This window comes from Marmota monax, unplaced genomic scaffold, assembly GCF_021218885.2.
Source record: "Marmota monax isolate L192 unplaced genomic scaffold, Marmota_monax_Labrador192_F-V1.1 WCK01_AAM20220418_F8-fsc00010, whole genome shotgun sequence".
Taxonomy (NCBI): Eukaryota; Metazoa; Chordata; class Mammalia; order Rodentia; family Sciuridae; genus Marmota; species Marmota monax.
In genome coordinates, this window is record NW_026692321.1 from 17,172,508 (window position 1) to 17,190,228 (window position 17,721).

Below are 17,721 nucleotides of genomic sequence, written 5' to 3' on the forward strand. Positions count from 1 at the left end.
AACCTTTCCAATTAAGGGTTCTATATTAAACCTCCAAAACCATCAAGAGGAAGTTTTGAATGTTTTTTCTTCTTACTAGTTTACAGTCTGGTATGAAGACCTTTAGCCAATTGGAATTTAGCCAACTCAAGATTTAGTTTAATATAGTCTTCTAACCCTGACCAAATAACTTTTTACCAGAGCACAGACAGTTGTGCCATTTGGTGGGGAGATAGGGAACGTATGAGGGAAGGAATGAAGAGTGGGGAGAAAATATGACTTGAACTCAGGCCTTTGCAAATTTTTGTTCGTGCTTTCCATTCTGCCTGTACAACCTGCCATACTTTGCCCTTGCTGGGTGTTTGTATTTTTTACTTTTACCTGCTCTATGCTATAGACAATTTATTGGGTTTGTTGACTATTTAGTCAGTAAGTACAACTAGCCAAATAATGAAAATCCATCAGTTTTAATGGTAGTTATTATAACAGCAGATCATATTAGGAATATTTATTGAAGCATATCATGCTAATAGTCCAAGAGTGTAATTATACTTGCTGATTTTTTCTTGCTTTCAGGGAGTTCATAATATGTTCCAGATGGTTAAATGAGAAAGAGTAGCATTTTGTACTGTCTGTTCATTTATGATTAAGAATTTGATATTACTTACTACCTATGTTAAAATTATTGCTTTTGTTGGATTTAAACTTTAGAAGAATTTAAATAAAACATGTAATTTTTAAAACTCTTCTACTGTGGTCAGCAATTAACAAGATCTTTCATAGATTCTTTCCCCTGTTAATTATTTAATTATTTTAAGCATCATTCCAATAAGCTAATTGTGTCTTAAATAGTAATTTTTTAATGAATGTAGTCTTAATTTATTCTTGGAAAGTATTCAGTTGTGTTTGTTTTAGATTTAAAACTAAACGATAAACATTCTTGAAAAAAATGACATGAGGTGCTGCGGTGTCAGTGATAGAGCACTTGCCTAGCATGGCTGAGGCACTGGGTTTGGATCCTAAGCACCAGATAAAAACAAATAAATAAAAAATAAAGGTTAAATTCTTGAAAAGAATGATATGAAATCAAAATGAATAATTTTCCAAACTTTTGAAGGTTCTTGGATCTTTTTATGCACAAACTAATAGGGCCTTTCACTAAATTAATGAAACATAAACATCAGTTTTGCCAGTAGTGGTGATGATGACCTTTCATTGATCCATTCATACTGTCTTGATGGCTCTATCTGACCACCCACCTCCTTTCATTTGAAAGGCAGCTTAACAAAGAAGAGGCATATAGTCTATGAACTCGGCATAGAACAAAGTTAGTGGGTCATAGGGGTCCAGGCCCAGAACACTTGGTTTCATTATGACCTTGAGTTAACCAGTGAACTAACTAGTTAGTTGACTTGAAGAAACATGGTATTTTTCCACAAGTGATAGAATGTTCTGTCATTCAGCTAACCACTGTTTATTTTCATAGTGTAACTGTTGGGGGAAGATGATTAGTTTTGGTCCTTAGGCTACTGGCCTCTGTCCTTGAAGTTTTTACATATAAGAAAACAAGTACACACATAAAAATTATAATTCTAAGTTATTAGTTTTGATGGCAAATAATGTAGACTATTCCTGAAGATTTGCAGGGGTATGAAGGGAATAATATAGTTTATTTTGATCCAGCAAGTTACTTCCTACAAATTCCCTTAAATGTTTTTGTTCATGTTCAGACTTCGCTGTGCCTTTGCATGCTGCCACATCCTACCTCTTCTGGCCCTACTCTCCCCAAAACAGCCTGCCCTCAGCCTGTTCATACTCCTCTGTGGTTTCTCCTCATACTTACTCCATAAAATACTAGACATTTTTTTTCCAGGTAAAATTCTTACCCTTTCTACAGAATTCTTTAAATTCCTTCTCGGCAAGATCAGAATTAGCCTAAACCAAGATTAAGAAAAGTACACCTTTGGAGATACTCATTTTATTTTGCTGTCATAAACTGGCAGTAGTTTAAAATTTCTATTTTCATGGCTGTTGCCAAATTTTATATAATTTGATTTGTTTAATTCATACAACAAATGTCATATTCAAGTTCTTACCAACCATTCGGTATTATGATTTGCTTGGGAATACAGAAAACAGTTGAAAAAATTCATTATTATTTTTGTTGTGTATGAGGTGTTTTGTATATTTACTTCTCATATATATATATATATATATATATATATATATAATTTGACTTTATACAAAAAATGGTAAGGTGGGATTAATTTTTCAAAGAATGAGCTACACTAAGATTTTATTGAAAGATTTTTTTCTTTACTTGAAAGAATGAGATTTGAAAAAAATAAGATTTGATTTATAAAAATTTCATATATGTGACCTTTCTAATCTTATCTGTTTAAGATTTACATGTATGCGTTGAAACTTAGGCTTGTTATAGAAATTACCTCCCTGAGTTGGTGGTAAGGATATTTGAAAATAAATGCTAGTTTGAATACTTAATATTCTTTCTTCCACTTTAACTAAGCTAGAAAATTTTCTTTTGTAGTGTTCCAGCCTCCATCCCTTTTACTTACCCCACTTTCATTATGAGGTGGAAGGTATGGATACTGTGAGTTCCATAACCTTGGGCTCCAGAGGAGTTTGCTTATCTACCTGGCTCCTCTCCAGGAATATGGCATTTAAACACTTGTATTGAAATATTCTAGAAAATTACAGTAGTGGAACTTTGTTCCTCTTTTTTCCCCAAGTTTTCCTTTTCTCCCTTAACATATATCTAGTGGCTTGAAAAAAATTTTGTTTTCCATTTGAACATTTTAACTATGGCACTCAGTGTTTAATTGAATATGAGTATTTTCTAGAGATTCAAATTTTTGGTTTTTTGTGCCTCTGTGTGTTCAGGCAACTTTCTAAGCAGTAGTCCTGAGTTTATATTCCCTGTAGGTTCAGTTCGTTACTGATCTCTATTCCTATATCCTGTGTTAGGAATTAGTATATAGCTTTGTCTCATTTTTCCAAACCTAATATTTGCATCTCCTGTTATCTGAGTGTCAGGTTCTATTCATAGGGTAATAGGTGCATGAAGTACTATTGGTACTGGTAGTCCCCATGTGGTTGTTTTTTTGTTTGTTTGTTTTTGTTTTTAAACACAAACACACAGTATCTTTGTTTATTTTTATGTGGTGCTAAGGATCAAATCCCATGGCTCACACATGCAAGCAAGTGCTTTACCCCTGAGCTACAGCCCCAGCCCCCGATGTGGTTTTAACACAATAATATGTGAGTGGAAAATGTTCTGTCACTCCCAGGAAATCAGTCTGCATCAACCTCCATATTGAACAAAATGTATGATGAACATAAGAGAGGGAGAGCACTACAGCAGTTTGACCTTTTAGTGCACGTTGTCACCACCTGCTAGTTAAATAATCATCAATATACAGAAATTTGACCTTAAAAAGAATTTATTGTCATCGATTGGGAAGCTACAGTTGTAACCACAGTGGTAAAAGCTACTGATCCTCCCACACACCATGGTTTCTCAGCCTCAACACTGGACATTTTGAGTAGGATAACTGTTGTAGGGGATGTTCTGTGCATTATACATTAGTCAGCTGCATCTCTGGCCTCTACCCATGAGACATCAGTAGCACTCTGCACCTTAAGATGTGACAACCAACAGTCTCTCCAGATATTACCAAATGTTCTCTGAGGGGCCATATGGCACCCATTTAAAAACTCCTGCTCTGTACTCAGGTGTCTTTGCACTTTAGATTATATGATGAAGACAGATTCCCAGAGGATGTTGTATATTTTAATTTTTTTGGTAATTACAGAAAGCTGTACTAATATACATTCCAAACAGTGATGTGGAACATTGCATATTTCCTAGACCTTTACCAATGAATTGTGTCAGTCTTTTTAATCTTTTGCCAATCTGATAGATAGAAATTACCTTGCTTTAGGTAATTTAATAGGTAATTAGGTAATTCAATAGGTATTAATTAGGTTGGATATATTTTCATTTTTATTGTCCATTTGCATATTCTCTTTTATGTATTGTTTATTTTTACTCTCTGCCATTTTGAGGTGGGATTTTGAATATTAATTTAGTCATTTGTAGGATTATAGGATTGTTTTTCATTATAGGATTATTTCATTGTTACATGGTCAGAATTACACCTTTTTTTTCATGATTCTTTGCTTTATGCTCTCTTCTTTCTTAGTAGGTTGAACTTCTTGAGATATCATATGTAAGATATTCATTAATTTTATAATTAAATCAAATGTAGAACATTGGTATTTCACCAAGGAAAGAGAGTGTGCATGTTCATGTGTATTAGTGTATCATGTGTGTGGGCACAGAAATCCAAAGGGATGAAGACTGAGCTGAATGTCTACCTTTACCAGTTATATCCATATTTATCAGGCATTGCAAGAATATTGGGAAGGAGCCAAGGACAAACAGTAGGGTGTAGTTCCTTGGAATACATCTGAAAATTCAAAGAGAAAATTGACTTTAATTTGGAAGAATGTTTACCTCAAATCTCTGTAACCAGATTCTATAAGGTTATACAAATGAAAATGGCAGAAAATGGTTAAAAGGACTTAGAGGTAAAAACTCAGAAAAGTGAGCTACTAAGGGTATGAGCATACCGTTATAGACTTCACGGAAGAGTCTCATGTGGCATGGAGGAACCCAGGTATAGATGGGTAAGAGAGCCCAGCTTATATGGATTACATATTCAACTTCCTTTTTCCTTTTTATCAGGGGATTCATCTTCTCAGTGTTCCTGGGTATTATCTTATTTTCTTTTTCTGTGCTCCAGATCTCTTTATCTTTGAAAGGATCTTTTCTGTCTTCCTTTACAGCAAAGAAAGAGGTATCTGTCTAGAGCAAAAATTCTCATAGTATGATGTATAGAACCTTGGAAATCATATTAGTTTGCTTAGGCTGCCATAGCAGAGCACCACAGACTAGGAAGCTTAAACAATAAACATTAATTTTCTTACAGGTCTAGAAGTCAAAAATCCAAGATCAAGGTGCTGTTGATCCTCTATCTTATATGGACATCACTCCTATTGGATTTGGGCCCCACACTTATGACTTCGCTTAATGTTTGTTATTTCCTCAAGGGTCCTGTCTCCAAATACTGATGCTCCTCGGTTTCTGATGGGGTTACATCCCAATAAACCCATGGCAAATAAATGCATTTTTTATTTAATATAGAACACCTAACCTACCAAACATCACAGCCTAGCTTAAACATGTTCAGAACACTTACATTAGCCTACAGTCAGGCCTATTTTTTTTAATGAAGTGTCGAATATCTCACATACTCTCTGCACGTACAGATGAGTATTTTGTAGACATGATAGGATGCAAAAACACACAATATCCAAAAAATGCTGGCAACACACTGCACTATGGAGTATTGGTTATTTCCCCTTGTGTGATTACATGGCTGCCCATCAGCTCAGCAAGTATTGTACCACATATTGCTAGTTCTGGAAAAGATCAAAATTTGAAGTACAGTGTATTCTGAATGTGGATACTTTTGTATTGTCCTAAAGTCAAAAAATCATAACTTGAACCATCATAATTTGGGAATTTGGGACTAGAGCTTCACTATATGAATTTGGGAGCAACATTATTCAGAGGGTCACAAAGACCTTTTGTGAGGTCCAGAACATCAAAATTGCTTTATTAAAAATACTGTGATGTTATATGCCTTTTTCAATGCATAGACATTGCACTGATAGTGCAAAAGTAATGGAGGTACCCAATGGTATTCTTGGTTATTGTCTTCTTTAATACTATGGAGTAAAGAAAAACAAAAAGAATTTTAAGAGGCTATTAAATATTCTAAAAATGCATCAGTTTAACAATACAATAAATATTGATAACCAATGTAAATTAAGCCTTTTCAGATAATCAGTAATTTTTAAAAGCATAAAGGGATTCTGTGTGTGTATGTTGGCAGCCTTAGGGATCAAACCAAGGGCCTTGCATATGCTAGGCGAGCACTCTACCACTGAGCCATGTCCCTAGCCCTAAAGGGACTGTTTTTTTTTTTTTTTTAATAAATATGTGTTTGTTTTGTTTTGTTTTAGATGTAAGTGGACACAGTATCTTTATTTTTATTTTTTATGTGGTGCTGAGGATCAATCCCAGTCTCTCATGTGTACCAGGCGAGCATTCTACCACTGAGCCTCAGCCCCAGCCCCAGCCCAAGGGATTCTTTAAAAAAAAAAAAAAAAAATTGTAGTTATAGATGGACAGAATGCCTTTATTTTATTTTTTAATTTTTTTGTGGTGCTAAGGATTGAACCCAGTGCCTCACACATGCCAGACAAGTGCTCTGCCATAGAGCTAATAAAGCCCCAGCCCTAAAATGATTCTTAAACAAAACAAATCACTAACTATTGATTTAGGGGAAAGAAGAGACTGTTGGGCAAATTTTTATATTTCCTATTCTTGATTGATAAAGCAAGAAGTTTTTTTTTTAATAATCAGAAAAACCTATTTTTTGAAAGTAGACAGTTTCTCTGCTTTAATAAAAAGGCTTCAAATTTATGCACATTCAATTCTCAATTGATTTTATGCGTCTGTCCTCCCCCATCCCTTTGGTCTTTAATTCAAAGGAGAGGGCTGGTTTTCTTGATCAAATACTTCTAGATGTTTTATTGATGGATGATAGGTTCCTAACATAAGGAAGTTACTGCTAACCAAGGAAAAAACATTTTTAGAGGCTGGGACATAATTCAGTGGTAGAGAGTTTAACCAGCATGTGTGAAATAGAGCAGGGGTTGGCAAACTTTTTCTGTAAAGGATCAAGTGGTAAAAATAGTAGGCATTCAGTTCCCCAAACCGAAGGCCAAATATTCTGTCTGGTATTCGGATGCTAACTCACAATAAGGGTGGGGGGAGGAGGGAATAGAAGTACTTTGGATTAGACAAAAGGGAATGAAGGGAAGGGAGGGGGAATGGGAATAGGAAAGACAGTAGAATGAATCGGACATTATTTTCCTATATGCATATATGAATACATGACCATTGTAATTCCATATCATATACAACCAGAAGAATGGGAAGTTATACTCTATATGTATAATGTCAAAATATATTCTACTATCATGTATAACTAATAAGAACAAATTAAGAAAATTACCACACACACAAAAAAATAGTAGGCATTGCTCAACTCCTCTGGTATCATGCAAAAGCAGCCATAGATAATAAACAAAGGCATATGATTGTATTCTAACAAAAACTTGATTTATGGATATTAAAGTTGCATTTCATATAATTTTCTTGTAGCATGAAATACTATTTTGATTTTTTTCAATCATTTAAAAAAATGCAAAAATCATTGTTAGCTCATAAGGCCACATAAAAACAGGTGGTGGATCCTATTTAGATTGGGAATGAACTAAACCATAATTTCGTGGCCCCTAGTGTAGAAAATTAGGAAGCTGGCAGTGGGGGATGAATACCGTTTATGGCTGAAGACTTAAGGGTGTCTGCTGTGTTGCTTTCAGACAAGGTTGAAGGAAAAGTAAAATTCTGATAATGGACATTCTAACTGGAGAGTTATAAATTTTGTTTATCTTTTCAAGGAGCTAATTTTTAATTTATCAGTTTTCTGTATTGCTTTACTCTTCATTGATTTGTGCTTTTAGATTGTTGTCTTCCTTTTACTTCCTTTTGGTTTAACTGTACTTTTGTTTCTAGCTTCTTAAGATGGAAACTTGGAAAACCTGTTTTCTCCTAAAACAAGCATTTTAATTTTATCTGCCCTGTATGCACTTCTTTCACAGTGTTCCACAAACTTTGTAGGCTTTTTTATTTTTTATTATCATTTTATTGAAACTTTTTCAGATTATTCTTTTTTCTTCATGAATTATCAAGAAGTAAGTTAATTTTAAACATTTGGAATTGGGATTTTTTTCTAAATGTCTTATTGTTACTGCTGTTTAACTTCAGTTGTATTCAGCACATCTGGGATGAGTTTAATCCTTTTAAATTGGATTCATCCACATATAATCTTTCTTGGTGAAAGTACCACCACATGCACTTGAAAAAAATTGTAGTATAGTCATGGACATAGTCGTAGAACAAGATGTTTGATAATATTGTTCAGTTCTCCTAAGTCATTAGTGATTTTTGTTTCTGAGGGATCTAGTTCTATGAATTGCTGAGATAAACTTTATAGTCTTCAACTATAATGGTGTATTTATTTTTCTCCATTTAATTTGGTTACTTTTTTCTCATGTATACTTAAGGTCTGTGATTACAGGATGTGTTAGTAGAAGACCCTGAATGTTAGGTAGCAGGAGTGTGGATTTTATGTAAAGCTATAGGAAAGCATGTTTGAATGATGACTAGGGGTGTGACATTATGAAGGCAGACCAGGAACAGGAATCAGACACACTGCTGAAGTGCTTTAAACTTTCAGTTCAAGATTGGTGAAAGAGTATTAGAATTTTGATGCATTTTTATTACACATGCACTATGAAATAATTTCTGAAATAATTTTGGAATTAATATTTTATTTTAGGGTTGGATTTTTGGCTCAGGGAACAATCCCCAGCACAGCCCCCAGCCCATAAAAAAGATTTTATATGTGGTGTCAGTTCAAGTGTTATTCTTACCTATCAACTCCTCTTAATCATGCAATCTAATTTAGTTCTCCTACTCATTCTCTATCTAAAATTACACAATTTTGTTTTCCTGAGGGGGACAAAAAAGTTTAAGGATGGTAGGGACTTTGTCTTATTCATTACTATATCCCCAGTATTTGATACAGTGCCTACCACATATTGAGTTCTTAAATATTTGAGGATTGAGTAACACTACCTGTTGCAAAAAATGATAAATACCAAATAAAAGAAATAAAAATAATATGTTTTATCATTTGATTTAAAAGTACCTCCCTAGTGTTTGCCATCTGTGTTTTGAATTCATAGGACCAGACCTTTGTTTATCATTTCTCTTCCCACCATTGGGAGATTCTGCATGTCACCATATAGAAAGTGATAACTAAGCGAGGCCATAAATTAACACATCTTATTACATGATCATAATTTTGCATTTTAAAAAGTTTAATTACTCATTAAAACCTCTAAGCACATACGATGGTCACTACTCTATTTTAAAAGATAATTTGTAATTTTGAAATATAAAATTAAATAGATATAGCCAGTGTTGGTGGTATGTATACACCTATATTTCTAGGCTGAGGCAGGAGGATCACAAGTTTGAGGCCATGACTGGCAACTTAGAATGTCTGAAAATAAAAAATAAAAAGGGATAGGATATACCTTAATGGTGGAGTGCCCCCTTTTAATCCCTAGTACCCCTTCCACCAAAAAAGTTACAAATAATTTAAAATTTACTTTAGTGAGTATTCTGTGCTTCTCTTAAGAGGTACAGAAAGGTCCTTCTATGTAAATCAGGTAAGGCAAGAAAGATTTCCCATCAATAAATGGGGTAGAGTAGATAGAACCTATATATAGCAAATAATGATAGTACATTCATCTGATAAAGTATATGTTAGTACCTAAAATCATGTAATCTTTTCTTTGTTTTAGCTTTTAAAGGAGTTCCATCTTCTAACAAAAATAACCTAAAATGGGAAAAATGCTATTGAACATCCTGCTATAGTGTTTTGGAGATTAGAACAGCATGGTTTTGATAGTCCTAAACAGGTGCTGTCTAGTTTTAATAGAGTTGTTCTTTAGAAAAAAATGAAATACTTGAAATTTAGATAGTAGGTTTAATTCTTAGCTCTCGAGTATGGACTATTTAACACTCCATGTTTTCTTTTACCTTGTGGGGAAAACTAAAAGATTATATTGCACAATGATGCTACAGAAATGGTCTTCCTCCAGGTTTTAACTAACTTGTTTCAGTTTTCCTTCTTCCTTTTGTTTTTATCTCAAAATTTATGCCTACTCCCTTTTATTAGTAACTTAGTATATCCCCCTCCACCCCATGCCATTGTTACTAATCTTTAATTTGTATAAAGAGATTTGTACTGTCCTTTGACCACTTTAATGATCCTCATTCTTTTTGAACTTTTAACAATAGCATTGTCAAATTTCAGCAAATTCATCAATTCAACAAATTAATTTTTAAAAATGTATACCTGCTCTGTGCCAGATTAAAAATGTCCACTTGGAAGCTTACAGTTGAGTAAGGAAAATAGGCAGTAAATACATAATCACCCAATAAATATGTACATAGTGAATAATGAAGAAAAGGGAGAAAGTCCTATGAAAGTGTAGTAGAGAACTAATTTAGATTACTGGGGTAAGAGAGGCACAATTGGTAGGAATTGCATTGAATGATTGGTAACAAATTGATAAGTGAAGGTATGAGAGAATATTTACAACAGAGAATATATTATAGCAAAGGCCTTGAAAGGAGGGGGGAAAGATTGGGGAACTGGAAGAACCGAGGAAAGACCCAGTGTGGCTAAATCATAGTATACTTTAGGGATAATGTCTTTGTAGTGAATTTTGAATTTTATCATAAGTGAGGTAAAATCCCTATAGAAGGGGTGTAAGCAGAAGTAGGATATCAGATTTATGTGCAATGAATTATTTATTTTATTTATTTAGGAAATAGATGTGCTTGGTGTTTGAAGATATAGGTGTGAGAGTAGAAAGGATTTCAAGGTGGCAGCAATTAAGTGGGTGCTTTTTTGGATGTGGAAGAGTAGAGGAAAAGGGGAATGGAAAATGAGAGAGATTCATTTGAAACATAATAAAAAGGCATAGTCATGCAGGTGTGGAGCTTAAATAGAGTATAAAAATAGTAGGAATAGTCTCTCGAGAATAATTTATCTCCAAAATAAATGTATTTATAGGGCTGGGGATGTAGCTCAGTAGTGGAGTGCTTGTCTAGCATGCATGATGCCCTGGCTTCTGTTCCCAGCACTGCAAAAACTAAAAATAAAATAAAATAAATGTGCTTTTATTCCATCCAGAATTATTAATATTGAAATTCATTAGTCTGGACTTTTCACTGTTTATTTCTTTTAAATGTCATGGTGAATGCAAGAATCATTAGTGTTTTAGTTTTAATAGTTGATACACAGACTAGTAAATAGACAATATTAGCTGTAAGCTCACAACCTATCTTTTTAGAAAATATTTATTTATTTATTATGGTCCTGGCATTTGAACCCAGGGACGCTTTGCCACTGAGCTACATAACCAGCCCTTTTAATTTTTTATTTTGAGACAGGGTTTTGCAGTGAGGCTGGCCTTGAACTTACAATCCTCCTTCCTCAACCTGTTTAAGTCACTGGAATTTACAAGGTTGTGCCACCATGTCTGACCCTCCACCCTCACCCCAGTACTAGGGATCAAACCCAGGATCTTGTGCATGCTAGGTAAGAACTCTGCCATTGAGATACATCCCCAACCTCCTTGCACCCTGTCTTTTCTAAAAATTTAGGTACATCAAAGTATTCTGAATAGGTTTCTTACTGTACATTTTTTTACTTTATCTTTAAAACTGAGAATTTAAGCATTCGTATCTCCCTAGAAGAAGAATGAGAATTAAAAACAAACAAACAAAATGTGTGAAGGTACATAAAATCTCCTAAATATGTGCTACCTGAAACAGGAGGATATAATGGATAATTAAAGTGATACTCAAGTCATGCAAAATTTAAGGGAAAATGTGATAGCTTCCATCATTTATTAAAAAAGTGGCTGCCAAGTACAATAAAAATTAAACTTAATTGATTGAAGTTTATTAATCAGATACTTCCACAGTGTTCACCATGTGCCAGATACTGTTTTAAGTCACTTAAAAATATTGTTTATTTTCCTAATATTACTTTTTTTTTAATTTTTTTTTAGTTGTAGATGGACACAATACCTGTATTTTATTTATATGTGGTGCTGAGGATTGAACCCAGTGCCTCACACATGCCAGGCAAGTGCTCTACCACTGAGCCACAACCCCAGCCCTCATCATGATATATCTTATTGCACATGTCAAGTTTGTCTGGGGTTGAGATTCTGTGTATTACTGGTTCATTGGTAGAATTCTTACTACTTTCTAAAAGGTATCCAGATTTTATTTCTCAGCCAGATTTCCCTTGGATCTTATTCTTTGGCCACAGAACAACAGTTTTCATATTTTTCAAACATAACACAATCATGTTCTTCTAAAATCACTCATGGATTTGCCCATTTTTTTTTTTTTTAAGCACTGAAAAAAAATTGTATCAAGAATTTTTTTTGAGCTGGGGATGTAGCTTAGTGTAGAGCTCTTGCCCAGCATGGGTGAATCCCCACTGCTGGGGGTGGGAAGGAAGAATTAGGTTGTGGTTTTTTTTTTTAGATTCTTTTAGTTTTTCATCTCTTTTAACATAAATGTCATGCTGAATGCAAGAATCATTAGTATTGGAATATAGGAAAACAGTTCTCTGATACACTCCAGTGAAATTGTGAAACAATTATTTTGGTGAGTAATTTGACAAATGGCAGATAGAATTGAAGATGTATAAATATTATAACCCAGAAATTTCACTTATGTATATTCCCATGAGAAATTCTGTACTTGTATATATAAAGATATGAACAAGAGCATTCATTGAAACATTACTTGTGTTTGTAATAATAAAAATTTACAACCTAAATTTAAGAATGACTAAGATATGCTATATTCACATACACATATGAACAGAATACAGCACATACCCCCCACATATCTCAGCATCTCTCTCTCTCTAAAATGCATGAAATCAGCAAAATTCAGATATGTGTGATGTATATATAAGTATGTATATACACACATATATATTTATATAAAATACATACTTTTTCAAATACAAATATTTTTAAATAAATTATTAATGTGTATTATTTACAAATTAGATATGTTTAAAAATGATATAAAAAGTTGACATACATCACATATGATTAAGTCTCAGGGAAAGGGGGGAGGAACAGGGTGGGACTGTGTGTTTATAGAGACTTTAGCTTTCCCAGTGAAGATTTATTTTTTAAAAACAAATATAATATATAAAAATGTTTAGGTTAATTCTGGAGAGTTGATCCATAGGTATTTATTTATTCAATTTCTCTTTATATTTTTAAATTCTGGTCCTTCTCCTTTGCCTGATTTCAAAGCCAGAGTGTTCATAAGTTTCCTTTTTACTTTGTGTTTGGTGCTTTGTGGGTGCTCTATCACTTTGCCTCCTCATCTGACTTTTAAGCAAGAATTCAAGTGCTGCATTAGCCAGATAATATGCCAGTTTAGCACTGGAAGCAAATAATGAAGATAGAAAGCAAATATTAGAACTAGGAATTGGAAGTCTCCAGGCAGCCTAGTAACTGTGGAGGTCTGTTAGGGTTTGTTCCATCTTTACAGGTCTCCTACTCTGAATTTACTGAAGAAAAGAGTGAGGGAAAACTTTTAAAATATTGAACTCTAGATAGCACAGGTACTTACATAATAATTGCCATAGAGATATATATTTATAATAATCAGCTTACTGATTTCATTTTTAAAACATCAGATGGTCAGCATTATTCTTTCTCCCTATCCTATCATATTCTTCCTGTCTTCTTTGATTCTGTGTGTGACCTAACTCTTGGTTTCCATATTTTTCACATCTCCTTGTCTATGGGTCATTTTTGAATGTGGATTTGTCTTGTACTTTTCTGCTTTCATGTAGTCCCTAAATGACTGTGCTTAGCCCCCCCCATACCCCCTTCAGCATGGTTCCCCTGTTCCCTTGAATGTTTATCTGTTAGTGCATCAGCATGAGCAAGCTGTTATGGAGACTCTGAATCTTAGGAGGAATTCATCTGGCTTCAGTTACTGCTTGGTTTGGAAAAAGTATCCATAAAAACTCTCAGATTTTATACAAAAGACATTATTTGTCAAGGAGTTTACATGAAGGATGAAATACACACATGATTTGGGGGATGCTCTTCCTTGGAAATCAAATAATTTCAGAACCTGGGTTTGCAGATGACTAAGATAAACAATGCTATCTTTGCCATAGTTAATTAATATCAATTTTTACATAGATTTGCCTAGGAAAAATTCAAAGATAAAATAATTCACAGATGAAAGAACATATATAGTGGCAATCAGGAATATTAGCTGCCAAGAAATACCTTAAGGCACTATGTTTATTGCAAATGCAAATAATTTAGGCATAAATGGTAAGAACAATGCAACTAAATACAGTGTAGGTTGAGCTAACTTGTCAATCCCTTTTTTGACCAATAGGAAGAACAACAAATCCAAGTTTGAGTTTTGGAAGTATAAATTTTAAGTGAAGACAAGAAAAAACACTTAAAAAAAAAAAACCCTCAATTTAAGCCTTACATAATGGTGGACCCTTTTAAACCCAGCTGCTTGGGTGGCTGAAGCAGGAGGATCTCAAATTTGAGGCCAGCCTGGGAAATTTAGCAAAACCTGTCTCCAAATAAAAATTAAAATATAAAAGGGCTGGGGATGTATCTCAGTGATTGCCCAGCATTCTTGGTTTAATTTAGAGAGACAATAAGAGGTAAGTACTTTGGGGTCCAGGTGATAGATCATTCGGTTTTCTAACATTAACTAATTCACTGTAGTATGGAATTCTCCACTGGGGAAAATCACTGACTTAGACAAAACATAGTCTTTATATCAAAAGCAAGAGCCACATTAAAAAATCCATTACAAATGTATTGTGAAACAAAAATAATTTTATACTTAGTGATAGGATAATACATTATATATTTATAAAGTAAATCTTTTTGTTTCTGAGTATGTGAATTAATTTGGGGAAAAATTGACATCTTAACACTGTTCAGTCTCCCCCCACCCAGTGGTAGGCATTAAACCCAGGACCTTGTACATACTAGACGAGCCCTGTGCCACAGAGGTAAACAAATCCCTGCCCACTATTCAGTCTTCTTCTAAATACTCTGGAATGTATTAAAAACCACTTTTTTTTTTTGGTCTTCCAGTTTCTTTCAGCAAAGTTTTGTCATTTTCAGTGTACTGGTCCCCTATGTCTCTTGTTAAATTTCTTGGTATTTTATATTTTTGGTGCTATTATAAATTAAATTAAATTAATTTTATTTTCCAATTTTTTACTGCAATTGTATATTACCAATAGGTTTTTCATATTCATTTTGTGAATTCACCTTGTCAAATTTACTTGTTCTATTCACCTTGCCAATTCACTTATTAATTCTAATAATTGTTTTTCATATTCCTTAAAATTCTATATAAAAATCATTTTTTAAATAAAAGTTCCTTTTATTTCCTTTTTTTGCCTTACCGTACTGATTAGGACCTCTGATACATTTAATATAGTGATGAGTAGATGTGGTGAGAGTGAATATTCTTACCATGTTCTCAGTATTAGGAGAACTTGTGATATTTCAACATTAAATAAAACATTAGCTATAGGTTTTTCATCGATCACCCTTATCAAATTGAAAAAATTACTTTGCATTCTTAGCTTACTGGAAGTTTTGTCATGAGTGGGTGCTAAATTTTGTCAGGTGCTTCTTCTATGTCAATTGATATGTACAACAAAGTGGATGGATCTCAAGGACATTGAGTAAAAGGAACCAATCTGAAAACATTCTATACTGTATGACTCAATTTACGTAACGTTCTTAAAGTGACAAAGTTACAAAAATAAAGAACAGATAAGTGGTTGCCAGAGATTGAAGAAATTGGGAGGAAGGATGTGATTATAGTCAGGTACAGTGGTGCACGCATATAATCCTAGTGGCTTGGGAGGCTGAGACAAAGAGGATCATGAGTTCAAAGCCAGCCTCAGCAATGGTGAGGCACTAAGCAACTCTGAGACCCTGTCTCTAAATAAAATCCAAAATAGAGCTCAGTGGTTGAGTACTCCAGAGTTAAATCCCCAGTACCCACGCCACCCCCCAAAAAAGATGTGATTATAAACATCAAGAGGAAATTTCTATGGTGACTGAACAGTTCTGGATCTTGACTGTGGTATAGTTACAGTCATGTGTTGCTTAACAGCAGGGATATATTCCAAGAATTGCATCATTAGGCGATTGTGTCCTTTTGTGAAATGTTATAGAGTGTACATGCACAAACTAAGATGGGTATGATGCCTCTAAGTGATATCATGGTACCACCACCATATACGTAGCCCATCATGGACCAAATGTTGTCATGTGGCACATGACTGTATATGAATCTGTACATGTGTTAAAATGTCATATAATTATAAACAAAGACATACAAAAAGTGAATGCATGAAAAAACTGGCAAAATTGAGGTTAAGGTCTGCAGTAATCTTGTCAGTCAACTTCCAGCTTTCCTTTAGCCCTGATCTATGCTGATCTATGCGAATGCCTAAAGCCAATTAGATCATGATGTTTTCCCAAACATTTCTGACTATAGGTCATTTAGGCTATGCAAACATGTCTATCCGACCATGTCTTATTTCTGCAGTATGAAGGCAGTAGTAACAAAGAATTTGAGAGAAACAAAATAAGAAAAGGTCACAAGTACATATGCAGACCTATTAATATGCACTTAACTAAAGGATATGATAATATAATATATATTGAGCATTTGCTTTGTGTTTTATATATATTAATTAACCTATTCCTCACAACTGCCCTATGAAGAATTATCTCCATTTCAACAGTTTCATGTTACTAATAAATAAACTCTAATCTGATGATGACGACAATTCTACCACATAGGATTTACCATGTAACAATTGTTATTCTAAATACTTATCATATATTAATTCATTTAGTCATAAACTCTACTAACTTATTCACTTACAAAATATGACATAGTTGTCATTAAAATCCATTTTAGAGATGAGGAATGTGAATCACAGAAAGGTTGCTAAATCTGCCCAACATCCTATGTGGTAAAGGCAGAAATCAATCTGAGGTAATCTGGTTCCACAATTTGTGCTTTAAGTTATGTAACTGAACCACAGTCACATATCTAATAGATTAAGAAGCTAGTAATACAGTCTCTCTCTCTCCCTCCCTCCCTCCCTCCCTCCCTCTCTCTCTCCCTCCCTCCCTCCCTCCCTCTCTCTCTCTATTTTTGCTTTTGGCTCTTTATCCATATGCTTTTTCAACAGATCCAGTAGGAATCTTTCAAAACATTGGACATTCCATATCTTAAAACATTGGGTGATATTTACAAGGTTCTCAAACATAAATAGAGAATCTTTTCAATGTTTACTTAAAAATCATGTGTAAATAAATAAAGTATACACTTAATCCCAGCTTATCTTTTAAGATACATTATAATATAAAACCAATTATTCCCTATGTGATTTTCTTTAAGATATTAATGCACTGTTCATCAAAAGCAAAAATTCTGCCTTTACAAATGTTAATTTTTTCTCCAAAGTTTATAAACTTATAATTCTTGAGTTCTAAAGTTTTACATCTGGGTGTATAGTATGTGTGTGTGTGTGTGTGTGTGTGTGTGTGTGTGTGGGTGGTTTCCTTTCAATAATACCAAAAAATAAACTTTTATATTTATTTTTTTCTAAATGTAAAGAATAATATAAGGTGGGACTAGGGTTGTGGTTCACCGGTAAAGCGCACGCCTTGTGCGTGTGAGGTGCTGGGTTCGATCCTCGGCACCACATATGAATAAATAAAAAATAAAAGGCATAATGTCCATCTACAACTAAAAAAAAGAATAATATAAGGGCTGTGGGGATAGCTTAGTGGTAGAGCACTTGCCTAGCA

General features: G+C 33.9%; 1 protein-coding gene across 11 annotated transcripts in view; it reads left to right on the forward strand.

Annotated features, from left to right (window-relative positions):
• Nucleotides 1-17,721, forward strand: part of Ncoa1 (nuclear receptor coactivator 1) — a 253,377-nt gene that overhangs the window by 122,671 nt on the left and 112,985 nt on the right. The window contains exon 1 of one of the 11 annotated variants that reach the window (XM_058578393.1): nucleotides 11,170-11,378. The exons of the other annotated variants lie outside the window; for them this stretch is intronic. Within the exon in view, the coding sequence (XP_058434376.1) occupies nucleotides 11,372-11,378 (7 nt within the window). The 5' untranslated portion in view covers nucleotides 11,170-11,371. Of the gene's footprint in view, nucleotides 1-11,169; nucleotides 11,379-17,721 lie in introns of those variants that run through there. 11 annotated transcript variants of the gene reach the window in all.